General features: G+C 57.4%; 2 protein-coding genes across 2 annotated transcripts in view; both read left to right on the forward strand.

The window, feature by feature from the left end:
• The window catches only part of BRD4 (bromodomain containing 4), an 84,428-nt gene extending 82,759 nt beyond the window's left edge, over positions 1 to 1,669 (forward strand). The window contains 1 exon segment of the mRNA XM_087443679.1: positions 126 to 1,669. Coding sequence (XP_087299805.1) covers positions 126 to 194 — 69 coding nt within the window. The 3' untranslated portion in view covers positions 195 to 1,669.
• A 3,213-nt stretch (positions 1,670 to 4,882) lies between these two features.
• EPHX3 (epoxide hydrolase 3) lies at positions 4,883 to 9,935 on the forward strand. The gene is made up of 7 exons (XM_004443529.3): positions 4,883 to 5,587; positions 5,826 to 5,911; positions 6,290 to 6,447; positions 6,541 to 6,669; positions 7,802 to 7,905; positions 7,996 to 8,132; positions 8,223 to 9,935. Exons 1-7 carry the CDS (start codon positions 5,345 to 5,347, stop codon positions 8,446 to 8,448), a joined length of 1,083 nt encoding a protein of 360 aa, XP_004443586.1. The 5' UTR covers positions 4,883 to 5,344; the 3' UTR covers positions 8,449 to 9,935.
• The last annotated feature ends 6,147 nt before the right edge of the window (positions 9,936 to 16,082 follow it).

The raw sequence follows: 16,082 nt of genomic DNA on the forward strand, positions 1-16,082 counted from the left end.
GTTTCAGGGTGTGGGCCCTGAGGGAAGGGCCGATGCTGGAGGTGAGGGGCAGTGGGGAGATATGGGAGCCAGAGCAAGGGCAGGACACCGGGTCTCACTCCTTCCCACTCTCCTCTCCCCTCCAGATGGCAGCTACCATTGACATGAATTTCCAGAGTGACCTATTGTCAATATTTGAAGAAAATCTTTTCTGAGAGCGCCTCGGTGACTTCTGACTTTGATTTTCTGGCAAAACGTTGACTCTCCATAGTGTTAGGGGCGGCAGTGGAAGCGGTAGCAGTGGCAAGGGGGTGTCTCCGGGCCTGGCCCTCCTGCATGCTACGCCCGGGGCAGGCCTGATGGGCAGCTGAGGATTGCAGAGCCTGTCTGCCTTACAGCCAGCCGGACATCCCGCCACCCCTCAGGACGTCAGCCCAGAGCACGCCTCACCACGAGCAAGTGCCGGCCAGACCCAAGTCCGCGTCCCTGCGTGCAGGGCAGAGGCCCTTCTCTCCGCCAAATGTCTACACAGTATACACAGGACATTGTTGCTGCCGCCACCGTGACTGGTTTTCTGTCCCCAAGAACATGGCGATTGTGACATTCTGCCCGCCGGGAGTCCTTCCCTACACCCCAGCCACCACCACCCGCTCCCAGGAGACCAGGGCAGGCCCACGTGAGCTGGAGGCAGGCCAAGGCACCGGCTCACCCCCTTGCTGGCACTGACTTTGCCTTGAACAGACCCCACCCCTCCCCTCCCCCCACAAGCCTTTAATTGAGAGCCGCTCTCTGTAAGTGTTCGCTTGTGCAAAAGGGAATAGTGCCGTGGAGGTGTGTGTGTGTCCATGGCAATCCGGAGTGAGGTGACTATCACACACGTGTGTGGGCCAGCCTCACCCGGCGAGTGAGGCCACCAACCAAAGTCAGTTCCTTCCCACCTGTGTTTCTGGGTTTTTTTTCTATATATATATTTTTTGTTGGATTCTATTTTATTTTTAATTCTCTCTTCTCCTCCAGACACAATGGCACTGCTTATCTCCAAAATGGTGTGATCGTCTCCTCGTTGAGCGGCGGCTGTCACCGCGCCGTGGGTAGTGTGTGACCGTGGCTGTACTGTGTAGTGAAACATAGTTGGCATATCTTTATTTGAAGTTTGTTGGTGACTCCACCGAACTGGTGTAAAAAAATCAGAAAAAAAAAAACCCAGAAAAAAACAATACAAAACACACAAAACACACAAAAAACTGCCTATATTTTACTTATTTTCAAACTTTATTAGTCTATTTTTAATTATAAAACCAGAAAACTGCGTTTTCTTTTTCCTTTTTCCCCCTTATTTGTTGGCTGCTTGTTTGTTTTTTAACGTCACATCTGTTTGAGTTGTTTTTACCAGGAAAGGAAGGGCCAGGGCCCAAGGTGGGTGCCAGGGGATGGGGCCACAGGCCGAGGCAGAAGCTCCCCGCCCGGCACCCAGCCCGACCAGCCAGCTGCCCTTTCCCCCACTGTTTTGTTAATTTTATAATTGGAGCCCTTGGTGAGGTTACACGTGCCATGAGAACCCACTCTACACCACGATGCTGGTGCCTCGGTGTCGGCCAAACTTGGGAGTCACTGACTGGTTTGACTTTCCTACGGTGAATATGCATTTGGTCTGTACTGATCATGGAATAAACACATCTCTCTTTTTTAATGCTGGCGTCTCCCTGACATTTCTTTGTGAACCACCCGTTGCCTAGGCTAGGCCCAGGGGCCCCCTGGACCCCAGACCACCTCTATACAAGAACTACCACCAGGGGCCACCTAGCCCTTTCCTGTGGCCTGTCCCTGCCGTCCCTGGGCAGGAGCTGCCACCCCGAGCTGAGCTGTGATAGGGAGCCCAGGTACCCGTTCTTCCTGTGGACCCTGGCGTCCTAGGTGGGTAGCTCTAGCAGAACTTGGCCAACTCCAGGCAGTGTTCTTCCCCTTTGCCCCCTCTGTCCTGGTTCCCACTCACCAGAGGACTCGGGCCACTCTTCCCGCCTTGCCTGCCTCTCCCTGACTCCTTTCATTTAAGCTCAGGGTTAACCAGATATTCTTAAATAAGCGTACATCCTTCAAAATAGGATCCACACCCCCTTCACACGCAGACGCGCACACACACATTCCTGCCCAAGAGAGCCCACCAGGTGGCTGCCGTGTGCCTGTGTTGTGTGCCCACTAGTATGCCACAGGCAGGGGCAGTACCCAAGAGCGGCCCTAGGGTGGAAGATGGAAGATTATCATGTGTATGTATGCAGAGACACAAACAGACGGAAACGTTTCTAGCACTGTTATTAACCCACGTCCTCCTTTTTCAACCAGAAAGGTCCTGTATTGTCTTGTGTTTGGGATCTGCCAAACCTCCCAGCGAGGATATAGTTCAGGCATCCAGCCAGAGGTCCCCCGCTGCCCCTTGCCCTCCACAGGCACTTTCTCATATACCACTGTGCTGGTTCAAGTGTGACTTACGTTATTTTGATTCTTTGAGGTTTCTTCCATCTCATCCCATCCCCTCATTTTTGTTCTGTGTTTTGTTCAGAAACTTCCCCAGGCCAGGTCTGAGTGTTTTGCTGGAGAAATGGTTTTATCTGCACCTTCCTTCTAAAGATTTCTCTGCCATGGCCCTCTTCACACCTCCCTGATGGGTCTTTCTCTAACTGGGTTGTACTTAGAACTTGGATCTACTATTTACCTTCTCTGGCCATTTCCCAATTCCTCACACAGTACTAGAAATCTTAGTCCTATACAAGAGTAAGAGGTGTGTACAAGCCCCCACTGTACTGTATGCACGGATCGCTTGGCCAATAATTGTCAGTGAATCTGAGACTTGTATTAAACACTTTAGACATTTGTAGAAGGGAATTCGTAGACTTTTCACTTATACTAAAGGTTTTTTTTTTTTTTTTGTGCAGTTCTCATTGCAAAAATAAACATTTGTACTGAATATAAAATTACCATCCTGTGACTACTGCTGTCTTTTTGTTTGAGGGTAGAGCTGGGTTGGGGGTTGGGGGGATGTGGGAGTCAGTGTTGTGTAGCAGAGGAAGAAGGGAGGGCTGCAGACACCCACCAGCCATGCAGATTAGAGGGTTCAGGAGGGATGCCAGGATCATCAAGTGGTCAGAGAACTGATTTGATGGAAAGTGTAGAAGAAACCAAAGCTATGACACAGGCTAATCATGCAAGACAAGAAAGCTAGGTAATCAGTGCAGAGAGAACAAGTGTTTGTACACTATAGGCAGTGTAATCATAGACATCTTCTCGACTGAGATGCATGTTAACTGAGGCAGAACCACATAAACCACTATTCCCCTTGAAGCAGCAATCCACAGACATGATTATGGTCCCAGGATAGTATAATATTTAGCAGCCTTGGCAATACAAAGGTAAGGTTAACAGTGGCAGGTGGAATAGAGGGTGAGAGGTGACAAAAATGAAGGGATGAGTGGAGTGTTTAAAGTTAGAGGAACCAATAGAAAAACTAATCATGGAAACAGCACAGCCAGTGGTGGTGACATGAGTGAGTCAATGGATAACACCCCAAATAGGTACCCAGGAAATAGCCACATAAGCACATCTAGAGAGATTGAGGTAACCACCAGAAGAAAGTAAAAGGGTTCCAATGGCTATCTCCAGGTGGAAGGAGAGGTGGAATCCAAATTGTTGCTTTTCTCCCTGAATCCTGGAGTGCTGTTTAGTTAGCTATGTGGCCTTAGACAAATGACTTAATCTTCGAATTTCAGCTCCCTGTTCTGTAACAGGGATGATAATAGTACTTACGCTTCAGGTGGTTGTAAGGGTTAAATGATGAGTGATCCTGAAATGAGGATTTTGCAGGGGCCAGCCTGGTGGCGTAGCAGTTAAGTTCGTGAGACCTGCTTTGGTGGCCCAGGGTTTGCAGGTTCAGATCCCTGGCGTGGACCTACACACCGCTTATCAAGCCATGCTGTGGCAGCATCCCACATATAAAGTAGAGGATGATGGGCACGGATATTAGCCCCCGGGGCCAATCTTCCTCAGCAAAAAGAGGAGGATTGGCAACAAATGTTAGCTCAAGGCTCATCTTCCTTACCAAAAAAAAAAAGGTTCTTGGGGCAATGTTGCAAAACAGGAGGAGGAAGACGCTACCCCGCCGGCCCTCTTGCCCTGCCCTGCCCCGCTTCCTCTTTCGGCCAGAGCCCCAGTGACCCAACCGGCCTGGCCCTGCTCCTGCTCCCGGCCGAGCCTGCCCTCTAGGAGTCAGAGGCTGCCCCCGGCGGAGCTCGGCCTCAGAACATGCCGATTGGTTCCAGGCGGGACCCGTCGCCTGCATGTCAATGACAGCCACCGTCCAATCACAGCCGTGCATGGGCGGGCCAGTGGGCCCCCTGGGCCAACCGGAGGCCGGCGCGGGGTCGTGGCCGCTGGACTCGCCATTGGAACCCGCGCCGGGGTGAAGGTGCCGCCAGCTCTTTCCCAGCCAGTCCGGGGGGAGGGTTCCGCGCTCCAGGGCAGGGAGCTCCCAGGGGGCGGCGGCAGAGGCTCCGAGGCCTCCTGGGGACGCGACGACCGTCCGAGCCTCCCGCCTGATTCCCAGCCAGGGCACTACCTGTCTGCCTCCTTCCGCCTCCGGGCCCGCCCGCCCCGCCATACTAGGTTCCGGCCCAGCCCCCGTCTCATTGGCCTGGATCCAGGCCAACACCCCGCTCATTGGCCCAGCCCCGGGCCTGCTCCGCCCAGCGCTAGGCCCCGCCTTCTCTAGGCTGCGCCCCGCCCTCTCCTAAGCCACGCCCCCAGCCCTCAACACGCTCCTAGGCCAAGTCAGGTCCATCTTTCCGGCTCCTGGGCCGCACCTACTCTGCATGGCCCCGCCCCTCGCCCCAGACCCCGCCCGTTTCTCACAGGGCGCCTCCTCTCTCCTGTATAAGCAGGACCGGTTCTCCCTCTAGACCTTAGACCCCACCACCTGCTGTAGGGGTCCTCCTAGACCCTGCCCCTTCTTAAGCCCCGCCCGAGCCCTCCTAGGCCCCGCCCACAGCTTCTACCCCTCGCACCTCTTCTCCCCAAGGCCCCCTTCCAGCCACCGAAGCCTGGTCCTCGCAGGCTCCACCTCGGCACCCGGGCCTAGCTCCCTATTCGCCGTCGCGCCCGAGTTTCACCTGGCACTTAGGTGAGTCGTGCGCGGTGGCGGTGTCGGTCTGATTCGCCCGCCTCTTCTCTCGGCGCTTTCCGCAGGCCCGGCGGCACGGAGGGGCCCCAGACCAAAGGCGGTGGGCTCCCTAGCCCGGATCCCGCCTCGCCACCGCAGCCTGCGTCCCCCGCCCAAGCCCGTGACGACAGCTCCGAGATCGGCCCGGGTCGCGGCGACATGCCGGAGCTGGTGGTGACGGCGCTGCTGGCGCCGTCGCGCCTCACTCTGAAGCTACTACGCGCCTTCATGTGGAGCCTCGTGTTCTCGGCGGCGCTGGTGGCCGCCGCCGTCTATGGCTGCATAGCGCTCACGCACGTGCTGTGCCGGCCCCGGCGTGGCTGCTGCGGCCGCCCCCGGCGCACCCCACCCGCCTGCTTGAGCGACCCCACGCTGGGCGAGCATTGCTTCCTGACCCTCAGGGTGAGAGCGCAAGGGCGCCCTCTGGGCCTCGGGGGTCTAGGAGCCTGGGAGGCGGGGCCGTGTGGGGCCGGGGTCTGGGCCTCGGGGGTCTAGGAGCCTGGGAGGCGGGGCCGTGTGGGGCCGGGCGAGGTGAGCAGAGAGCAAATGATTGAATCCAAATCTGGGTCGGCACATGGCCAGGGGCTTCAAGCCTACCGAAGAGGGGGTTCCCCGGGTCTCAGACTGTGACCTCTCCCAGAGCTCGGGCCTGCGCCTGCACTTCGTCTCCGCTGGACGCGGCAACGGGCCCCTCATGCTGTTTCTGCACGGTTTCCCTGAGAACTGGTATGTCTGAGGCCCAGGGGCCTGGGGCACACGAGGCTGGAGGGTGGTGGAGTTCAGACCGCCAGGGCACCCAGGAGGCCAGGGAGCGGGCTGAGTAGACTGGGGGTACAAAGCAGATAGAGCCCAGATGGGGTGTTCAGGGACAGGGGTCACGAGAACGCACGGGAACTGGAGGCCGGAAGGGATGGAACCAAGAGGTGTCCATGTGGAGACTGCACTGGATCCAAGGTGCAGCTGAGCTCACCCTCCGCCTGGAATTCCCCATCCTCCCTTCTGGGAAGTCCAGGGCAGGGAGGTGGAGTTGAAAAAGGCCCCTGCTGGGGTGGAGGTACAGCCTGGGGACCTTGACTCAACTTCCCTCCCCTGCCCACCCAACAGGTTCTCCTGGCGTTACCAGCTCCAGGAGTTCCAGAGCCGCTGCCATGTGGTGGCTGTGGATCTGCGGGGATACGGCTCTTCGGATGCACCGAGGGATGTGGACTGTTACACCATCGACCTGCTGATGGCAGACGTCCAAGATGTCATTCTGGGCCTGGGTGGGGATGCACCCCCATCCAGCCCTGGCCCCCCACCCCTGCCTCACTTCTACCTGGCATCTCCCTTATGCCAGTTCCTCTGACCACCCATAGGTTACTCCAAGTGCGTCCTCGTGGCCCATGACTGGGGTGCGCTCCTAGCCTGGAATTTCTCCATCTACTACCCATCCTTGGTCGAGCGGATGGTAGTGGTCAGTGCTGCCCCCATGTCGGTGTACCAAGGTGTGTTGGGGATTCTGGGACACTGGGATGTGCCTGTGAGAAGGGGTGTGTGTAAGTGCCTGCACTTCTCCATATACCAGTCAACACTCCAGGGGCTGGGGGTGCAGCAGTGAACCTGGGTCCCTTCCCCTGTGGCATTCCCAATCTATAATCAATGACAGTATGCTTAGGAGTAACCCACATTTTTTTGAACACTTACAGGTAACAATTGCTGTGACAAGGAGCCTGCACACAGTAACCTACACAAGCCTCCTGGGCTTTCAAAAGTGTTATCATCCCCATGCTCCTGTTAGGGAAACTGAGGAGAGAGAGACTTTCTTCTGGCAGGGAAGACATAGATAACTAAGCAACCACAATAGCATGAGATGCCGTCTCCAGCTACCCAGTGTCAGTCACGTCACCTGGTTTTCATTCCCAGCCTGTAGTCATGGCTCTATGCTCACAGCTCTATGCTCGCTCGCTCTCTTTTTGCTGTTGTTTCTTGTCTGTCCTCATCTCTAGACTATCAGCTCCTGTTTCTTTTTTTGTGTTTTTTTTTTAATTTTATTTATTTATTTATTTTTCCCCAAAGCCCCTGTAGATAGCTGTATGTCATAGCTACACATCCTTCTAGCCGCTGCATGCGGGACGCGGCCTCAGCATGGCTGGAGAAGCGGTGTGTCAGTGTGCGCCTGGGATCCAAACCCGGGCCACCAGTAGCGGAGTGCACGCACCCAACCGCTAAGCCATGGAGCCAGCCCTCAGCTCCTGTTTCATGTCTGTCTCATTCACTACTGTCTCCAGGGTATAGAACAGGGCCTGGCATACAGTAGGTGCTCAATAAATGTTTTTTGACTGAAGCAGGGGAAATGCATCCAGGCCTGAACAGGGAAAGCACACCAGTGGTTGTGGGTGTTCCTGGGAGCTATAGGGGGAGACCCCCGTTCTGTAGGTACAGTGACCACTCAGCAGAGAAGGAAACTGGTGCCTGGGGCTGGGGAGTGGTGTCAAGTGTCCTCACAGGCTCAGACAGGCAGGGGTGACATTCCTAAGTGTTGGCACACCTGTGTGCCCGACCTGGATGTGTGTAGGGGTGCAGGGGTCTGCGGCCGCCCCAGGCCCAGGCCTCACATTTGCCTTCCCCTCCCCCCAGACTACTCTATGCACCACATCGGCCAATTCTTCCGTTCCAACTACATGTTCCTGTTCCAGCTTCCCTGGCTGCCCGAGAAGTTGCTGTCCATGTCTGACTTCCAGGTGCAGTGGGGTGAAGGCCCCAGGGGTGGGTGGAGGGTAGTGGGCTGGGAGTGGGTTGGGACTGAAGCCAGAGTCCTGTTGTGTACCCAGATCCTGAAGACCACCCTCACCCACCACAAGAGGGGCATCCCACACTTGACCCCCAATGAGCTTGAGGCCTTCCTTTATGACTTCTCACAGCCCGGTGGTCTCACTGGGCCCCTCAACTACTACCGAAACCTCTTCAGGTGAGACCAGACCCAGGGCAGAAGCTCAGGAGAGTTGTGGGGGCAGGGGCCGGGGGCAGCCATCTTTCTGCCTGTCTGTCTTGACCACAGGAACTTCCCCCTGGAGCCCCAGGAGCTGGCCACACCCACACTGCTGCTGTGGGGGGAGAAGGACCCCTACTTTGAGCAGGGGCTGGTGGGGGCCATCAGCAGCCACTTTGTGCCAGGCCGGCTGGAGGCCCACATCTTTCCAGGCGCAGGGCACTGGATCCCACAGAGCCACCCCAAGGAAATGCACCAGTGCATGTGGGCCTTCTTGCAAGACCTGCTGGACTAGTGGCCCTCGCTCACTGGCCTGCATGCACCTGGGAGTCCGTATGACATACATACACAGGTGGACTCCCGGACTGCACACAGTGCATCTGTGGGTGCCCTCAGGCACACCAACCCATATGCTCACACACAGGCGTGAGTGTGTGCACGTGTGAGCAAGCACTTTGAGCCCAGGCAACCAGGTACGCATCTCCTCTGTGGAGCCAGGTGCTCAGTATCCAACCTCTCCCTCCCTGGGGCACCACTCTTCTGGTCAAAGTCGGCCACCAGAGCTGCATAAACCATAAACTTTGACCTTCCTGTCCCTGGCTTCCACCTCCAGCCTGGGTCTTCAGCTAAATGCTGCTCTGTCCAATATGGTACTGGTAGCTCCATCTGGCTACTTCAATTTAAATGCACATTAATTAAAATTAAATACAATTAAAAATGCAGTTCCTCAGTCACACTAGCCATATTTCAAGGGCTCAATTGCCACATGAACATAAAAAGTTCTATTGGACAGTGCTGATGAGAGTATTCCTAGAGTAGAGGGCCCCCCTGCCTGGCCCCTGACCACCTTGTCAAGGGAAGACCCTCATGGGCAGTCAGGTGGGTGTCCAAACTCCTCTCCAGCCAGGCTCTGGGTAGCCCCCACGATCTCCCTCCCGGTCGTGACTCCAGGCCTTGTAAGGTCAAGTTCTCCGATCACAGCCTGGAAAAGATCCCTGGGATCCCTGACTCAGAGCCACGGGCAAACAGCCCCCTGCTGCTAGGAGACGTGAGACTCTGGACTCGGCACAAAAAGAGACCAGCTCCCTGAATGGCCATCTTGGGTCTGAGGCCTGCCTCTCCAGCCCCTGGAATCTTCTGCTCCAAATTCTGCTGATTCTTGCTGGGGGTCCCGGGCTCCAGGCTCCAAACGAAGGCAGTGCAAGTCGAGGGTGGGCCACCCAGCCCCAGGCTGGTCACAGCATCAACTTCTATCACCCTGGCCATTGTCTGGCCTTTGGGGACAGTGTCATGACCTGCAGCATGATGCATCTCTCTGGGGACCCAGCAGACCTCAGAAATACATCCTCTTATCTCTGGGATGGGCCTGCCTGGCAGAAACCTTCCTGCTGGTCACCCTGCTCTGCCCTCCCTTGTCCGCAACATGACATCCTTCTGCTCATCAAATGTGTCAGGCACTGTTCTGGGCCCTGGAGATAGCCTGTGAGCAAGAACACAGCCCTGTTCTGGTGTGAACAGAGAAGAGGCATAGAGAGCTCTGTGTGTGACGGGGCTCAGGAAAGGCTTCCCTACCTGGGGCACACACTTCCGGGAGCAGAGAGCACTAAATAGGAGGGTGGGGGGCAGGAATAAGCTTAGGCGACTGGAGTAACAACGTGGAGATTAGTGGCTGCCAGGGCAGAGCGAGGGAGGAGGCACGCGGGAGAAGAGGCCACGCCAGACCGCCAGGGGCTGCGAGGAGGAGTTTGGATTCGATTCTCAAGTGGAGCCAGGGGAGGGTTTTCAGCAGGGGAGGGACAGGGTTTGCATTTCGAAAAGCTCCCTGTGGCGGCTAGACAGTCCCACGCAGGAGTGTGAGCGGGAAGACGGGCCGGGGGCTGTGGGCAGCCTCAGCACCGGGGGGGTGCGTTAGCCCGACCCGAGCCAGGATCCCCAGGGCTCGACTCATCATGGGAGGCTCCCTGTCAGGGCGGGAGCAGTGCCCCCTGGGGGCGGGGAGGTGGGCTGCAAGAGGAGGGGGACTCGGAGCCCAGGGAGGGTGGAGGTCGGGGGCTAGGAGGCCTGTGGGCAGGATGAGGATCGTGTGTCCAGAGGGCAGTGGGTCTTGCTACGGTTGCCAGGGTGACGGGGAAAATGGCTGATGGGTGACCGCAACGGGTAGTGGTTGTCTGGGCGACCAGAGGGGCCCAAGCGAAAGCTAACTGGAGGCCTCGGAGAGTTGCCAGGGCGACGGGGTCCGCTGACGGTTGCCAGGGTAACGAGAAGGCGCCGTCTTCCGCCTCCACGGCCGCGGGCTGGAGAAAGACAGCGTCTCGGGGCGGGGGAGGGAAGCGACCGTGTTGACTGGGCAGAGTCCTGGCCAGTGAGCCAATAGCGACTCGGGGTTCGCAGAAGCCCGCCTCTCCCAGCCTGAGCCAATCCGGGCGCGTCTTTCTTACGGCCAAGTGGCTGGGCGCGCTCAGGACTTCGGGCGGGAGCGGCGACCCAAGGGCTTGGAAGGGGGCTGCTGGGGCCGAGGCCCCTCCCAGGCTCGGCCTCTCCCTCTCTCTGCTCTGAGCGCCTGCCTCTAGACCACCTTCCATCGTTCACTCATTCATTCACTCATTCATCTGTCCCTGCCACCCGCTCTAAGCCGCTGGCCCCGCGCCAGAGGAGGGGTAGGGGAGCGGGAGCCGGGCACAGATACTCCCAGCTCTGTGTGGTCAGGCCAGAGTGGAATGAGGAACTGGTGAGGAGCACTTACGTGGGGGGAGGAAGGGAAGGCTGCCTGGAGGAGGCGGCCTTGGAGCTGAACCCCGCGAAGATGTGCTCCAATCCACAGAAGCCTCTCGTGCACGGGTGATTTAGCATTTCCATGAGACCGGGACGGTTTGGGACGGGAAGATGTGGGATCGGAAAGGGCTTCAAACACCAGGCCAGGAGCTCGATCCCCAGCTTGATGGGAGCCAGCAGGGGAGGGTCTCGCACAGATCTGTGTCTGGACTATTACTTGGGGGCTGCTGAGGGGCAGGACCAGAGAGGGAAGATTGACGGTGGGGAGGCCTGGAAGGAGGATGTGCGCAGTCCAGGCAATCCAGGATGAGGCCCAAGTTTAGGCACTGGGAGAGGAGCAGACATGCAGCGAAGGCCAGAAGCAAGTCTGGGGCGTGTTCAATCTGAGGAGGCTGGACCCCTGGGGCAGGAATCTAGAAGCATCTAATGAGTTAAAGACAAAGATGGCCCAGCGAGCATCCGTGTGTGGTGGGGCAGAAGGGCACTGAAGTTGGGAGAGAGGATGAAGTCTCCCCGGAACAGAGTGGAGAACAAGACTGGAGACTGAGCCTTGGGGACCCCCAACATCCAAGGGACAGGCAGAGGAGAGAGACCACAGAGGCAGGAAGGGAAGCAGGCAAGCATGGTGCCCCAGCAATGGGGTGGAGGGGTGTCAAGGAGGAGGAGCATAGACCATGGGGTCAAAAGCTGCTGAGAAATTGAGAAAATGGAGCCAGGCAGTTTGTGAGGGAGGACGCCCAGCTGTGGAGGCTGAGGACAGAGAGTTTGGACGCTCTGCGAGGGCTACGCAGGGATGGTGGGGAGAGTGGGGACCCCAGTCGGAGGCTAGAGGAAACAACTGGCACATTCAGATGGGGTAATTTAAGGCAGGTTTGCTACAGAGACCATATACAGAGGGCAGCATCCGTGGAGAGCCATTACCGTCTTTGGGTCCCCCTGACTGAGCAAGGGGAAGGAAGGATGTTAGCAGAGGCCAGAGAGATTTGTGTGGATAGAGCCTTTGGTAAAGGGACACAGTCAGCTGAGGAGGCCCTACAGGGAGGGAGGCAGGAGGATTAATATCCCGTTCTCTCCTCCCGCTTCATCTTCTGTCAGTGCCTTCTATTGGCCCAACTCACCTGGAAGCCAGAGCACAAGGGTGTCCATTGATAGAGCCTGAGGAGGTCAGCCTCTTGGGTACAGAGGGAGTGGAGAAGGGGAAGAACGGAGCCAGCGGTAAGGGGAGATCCAGGGGAGACAGACAGGAGCTGGGGGCTGGGGGGAACGTGAGATGAGCGTTCACTGTGGATTCCACCTTTCTGCAGAAGAGACCTCAACCTATGGCCAAGAGGGGAGGTAATGAAAAGCCCCGGGGAGGCACTCCCTTCTCTGAAGCAGGAGGAAAGGTAAGGAGGACAAGTTCACACCTTCAGGAAGGAAGGCAAGTTTCAGAAGCCAGGGAGGCAAGGACAGACAGTTAGGGGACATCAAAGCGTCATGGTTCAGAGGGAGAGATGGGGTCCTGTGAGGCCACGGGCATGGAAGGTTGGAGTGGCCTGACCCCAGGGCCTGTGAGGCCAAGGCACGCATTGGATGTCCCACCCAATGGACGGTCCTAAGGCAGAGAAACCACCGCCCCAGGAAGGGTAAGGAGTGGCCTCCCCTCTTTCCCTGCCTGGAGCTGCAGAGCCAGTACGTGCTCAATTGAAGTGAATTTTCTTCTCTCCACTCCCCTTTCTTCCACATTCAGCTCTCACACACACACCCTCCTCCGAGAAGCCCCACCAGCCCCTGTCCCTTCCTCTGACCTAGCCCTGATCCAGTGGGGGGGCGGATGTGTCTGTGCCCAGACAGGAACGTTCCAAGGGTTGGTGCTGGGTACATTCAGGTCCCAGCTCCCGGGTCCTGCTCTGCCCTGAGATGTGCTGGGCATATTCATTCATTTGCTTGACAGTTATCTCACCCACTGTGTGCTGCGCTCTATGCTAGACATTGGGGATTCAGCAGTGAGCAAGACAGGTACCCACAGAGCCCAGAACCTGATGGGAGAGCCAGGCAGGATCACATGGAGGGAAGAGGCCGTGGGAGCCAGAGGAGACCATGTGAAGCCCCAGGGGCAGCTCCCTGGGAGAAGAGCTGGCAGAGCTCCCAGTGATCGTTCACAACCTCCATCAGCTCAGCGTCCCCCCCCGAAAGCCCCCATTGGCATCCGCTGTGCTTGCGATAGAATTCCAGACCTTTTGGTCCTTTGGGATTTGGTCCCCATCAGCCTCCCTGACCTCCCACCCCTTGCTCACTCTGCACCCAGCACCCTGGCCTCCTCACTATTCCTCTCATCCACCCACTCCTTCCTCCTCTGGGCCTTTGCACTTGCTGTTTCCTCTGCCTGGAACACCCTTCCCCTGGCTCTTTGCAGTGCTGGCTCCTTCTCCTCCTTCAGGTCTCAGTTCTAATGTCCCCTTGTCAGCGAAGCCTGTCCTGACCCCCCACATTGAAATCTCTCCCTCTCTCATGTCACACTCGATGGTTCTTATTTGCTTTCTACTTTCTTGTCTGTCTCCCCTGTCGGGGCAGGAACTGGCTGTGTCTTGGTCCCTCTACCTGGGCCTGGCACCAAGTAGGTACTCATTAATGTTTGTTGAATGACTGAATGAAGGTGAGAAGGGCTGGAGGGTTAGAGTGAGCCACCAGGTGAAGGGAGCCTTCAGGGTATGAGAAGGATGCTCCTGGCAATGGGCACAGCCCGTGCAAAGACTGGGAAGGCTGGGAGACAGGGAAGGGAAGCTGGAGAGGTGAGGTGGGTGTCACTCTGGGCAGTGGGGAACCATGGAGGGTTTGAGCAGGAAGGACTCGAGGGAGGTAGTGGCCAGGAGACCTGGCTGGGTCTGCAGCCCACAGACCCTGGGGTCCAGCCTGCCCACTCTTGCCCAGGCCCCACACCTGGCAGCCCTCACCCCTGCTGGTTCTTGTTGGGCTCCCACGGCCCGCTGCCTGGGCAGGAGGGCCTGGCCCCAGCTTCTGTGCAGAGGGCGAGACTGTGGTCCCTGGAGGAGAAGCCGAGGGCACGTTCTCAGGTTCCCGGTCAGTGGGCCTGGGCCCAGCAGCTGTGTCTTGGCCTGGCCCCAGGTCCCACGTCCCTGGGGACTGAGCTCATTGACAAGAAATGCAGTCCCTGGCCAAGGCGGCCGGCAGGGGCAGGGAGAAGGCTCAAGCCCACCCTACCCCCACCATGTTGGGAACTGGGCGGCAGCCTGCTGCGAGGCCGTGGGAATGGTCTCTCCGACTGTGCTGTCCCCCAGGGGTCCAGATACCTTGGGCTGGTCCTGCCACTGTGGCTGGAGGGCAGCAGCAGGAACCTGGAGCCAGGACCCCCACCATCTGCTCGCTGAGTGGGTGCCCTCGGAGTCATGGGGGCTTCCGAAAGGGGCTGGCACACAGTAGGGGCTTTCTTCCTGTTGTCCCCACTCCCCCATACTGCCCTCAGCCTTGAGTTCACCATTCCTGCTCCGTCTCTGTCTCTGTCTGCCACAGATCAGGGGCCGCTGGATCAGCAGAGTCACAGACTCTGGACTTCCTGCCTAGCAAAATGTGTGAGCAGGTTCCTTGGCTGTTCCTTGTGACATGGAGCTCAGCAACTCCTAGACCATCCATTTCAGCAGAAAATGCATTCTCAGATGGGTCAGGGAAAAAGCTAGCTCCCTCCTGAAGCCCCTACATTTGCACTAGACTACCAGACCCTTTTCTGGACCCCCAGACCCCAGCAACCCTGGTGGTCTAGTGGTTAAGATTTGGTGCCCTCACCCCCATGGCCTGGGTTTGTTTCCCAGTCAGGGAACCACACCACCCTCTGTCGGTTGTCATATTGTGGCAGCTGCATGTTGCTGGGATGCTGAAAGCTCTGCCACCAGTAGTTCAAACACCAGCAGGGTCCCCCATGGTGGACAGGTTTCAGCAGAGCTTCCAGAATAAGACAGACTAGGAAGAAGGACCTAGTCACCCACTTCCAAAAAATTAGCGATGAAAACCCTATAAATAGCAGCAGAGCATTGTCTGATATAGCACCAGAAGATGAGAGGATGGTGTAAAAAGATTGGGCAGGGTTCCGCTCTGCTGTCCACAGGGTCGCTAGGAGTCGGAAGTGACTCAACAGCACTAACAACAACAAAGACCCCCAGAATGGCACTGAAGAGAGTGGTCTGGGCCCCCTGTGGCGGCTCTCCTGGGCTGGGGATCCCAACTCCTCCAGCCACTTCTTGAGTCACTAAACCCACCTTCCTCTATGCCCACCCCATGCTGGGTGATGCCTGGCCCCAGTCTCGAGAGGGAGACAGGGCAGGACACAGACACCCTCAGCCCCTTGTGGACGAGGCTGAGCCAGAGGGCAGGAGGGCTCTGGGAGAGCCCGGCATCAGGCAGAGAGGGCTTCCTGGAGCTGCTATCTTGAAGAATGAACAGGAGTTCACTAGGTACAGGAATGGGGGGAGTGGAGGCATGCTAGAAAGAGGGACCAGCATAGGCACAGGGAAATGTGCGGGAAAGAGCAGAGCATTCCCCATAACTAGAAGAAAATGCATTTTTGAAGAGAACACATTTGCTGTGAGTTCCTGCTTAGGGAGGAAGCAAAAGGATCCTTCTAACTAGCAGGGTGTCCCGGGCCGAGGGAAGAACCGGAGCAAAGGCCGTGAGAACGCAGAGGTCAGTGCGATGAGGAAAGGGGCAAGAGGGGCTGAGGCCCAAGTCCCCCAGGCTGGACGGCTTGGATTCCACCACTCCTGTGGTGATGGGCATGGGCAAAGACTTAAGCCGTGCCTGCGCCACAGGCCTGCTGACTCTGCACACTCACTGTGAGTCAGGCTGTGCCCCTTCTTACACAACTTCTGTTTTTTCCTCTGCCCAATCTCCAACCTCAACCCCTACCCCTTGCACTCCAAGTGGCCCAGAGTCACTCAGACCTGAGTTCAGATCTCAGCTCTTCCTCTAGGAAGTCACCATAAGATGGGCAGAGACCCCCCCCCCAACCCATGGGGGCTGCTTCCATGAGATGGGTGGATGGCTCCCCTCCCAGATTGGGGCTGAACTCATACGATGGGAGTGGCAGAGCATCCTCAGTTCCTGTCCCCTGAGGCTGGGCTCAGCAGGGCTGAGGGTCATCTCTGATGCCGGGCCCTGGTCAGCCAT

The sequence above is a fragment of the Ceratotherium simum genome, chromosome 18 (assembly GCF_057802395.1).
Source record: "Ceratotherium simum simum isolate JZ-2026a chromosome 18, ASM5780239v1, whole genome shotgun sequence".
NCBI classification, from domain to species: Eukaryota; Metazoa; Chordata; class Mammalia; order Perissodactyla; family Rhinocerotidae; genus Ceratotherium; species Ceratotherium simum.

What these genes read in the sequence shown, in the direction of transcription:
- EPHX3 (XM_004443529.3), top strand. Translation starts at nt 5,345, where the DNA reads ATGCCGGAGCTGGTGGTGACGGCGCTGCTGGCGCCGTCGCGCCTCACT. An exon ending in AGATGTCATTCTGGGCCTGG is followed by an intron (nt 6,448 to 6,540) that starts GTGGGGATGCAC and finishes GACCACCCATAG; the next exon opens with GTTACTCCAAGTGCGTCCTC. An exon ending in TGTCCATGTCTGACTTCCAG is followed by an intron (nt 7,906 to 7,995) that starts GTGCAGTGGGGT and finishes TTGTGTACCCAG; the next exon opens with ATCCTGAAGACCACCCTCAC.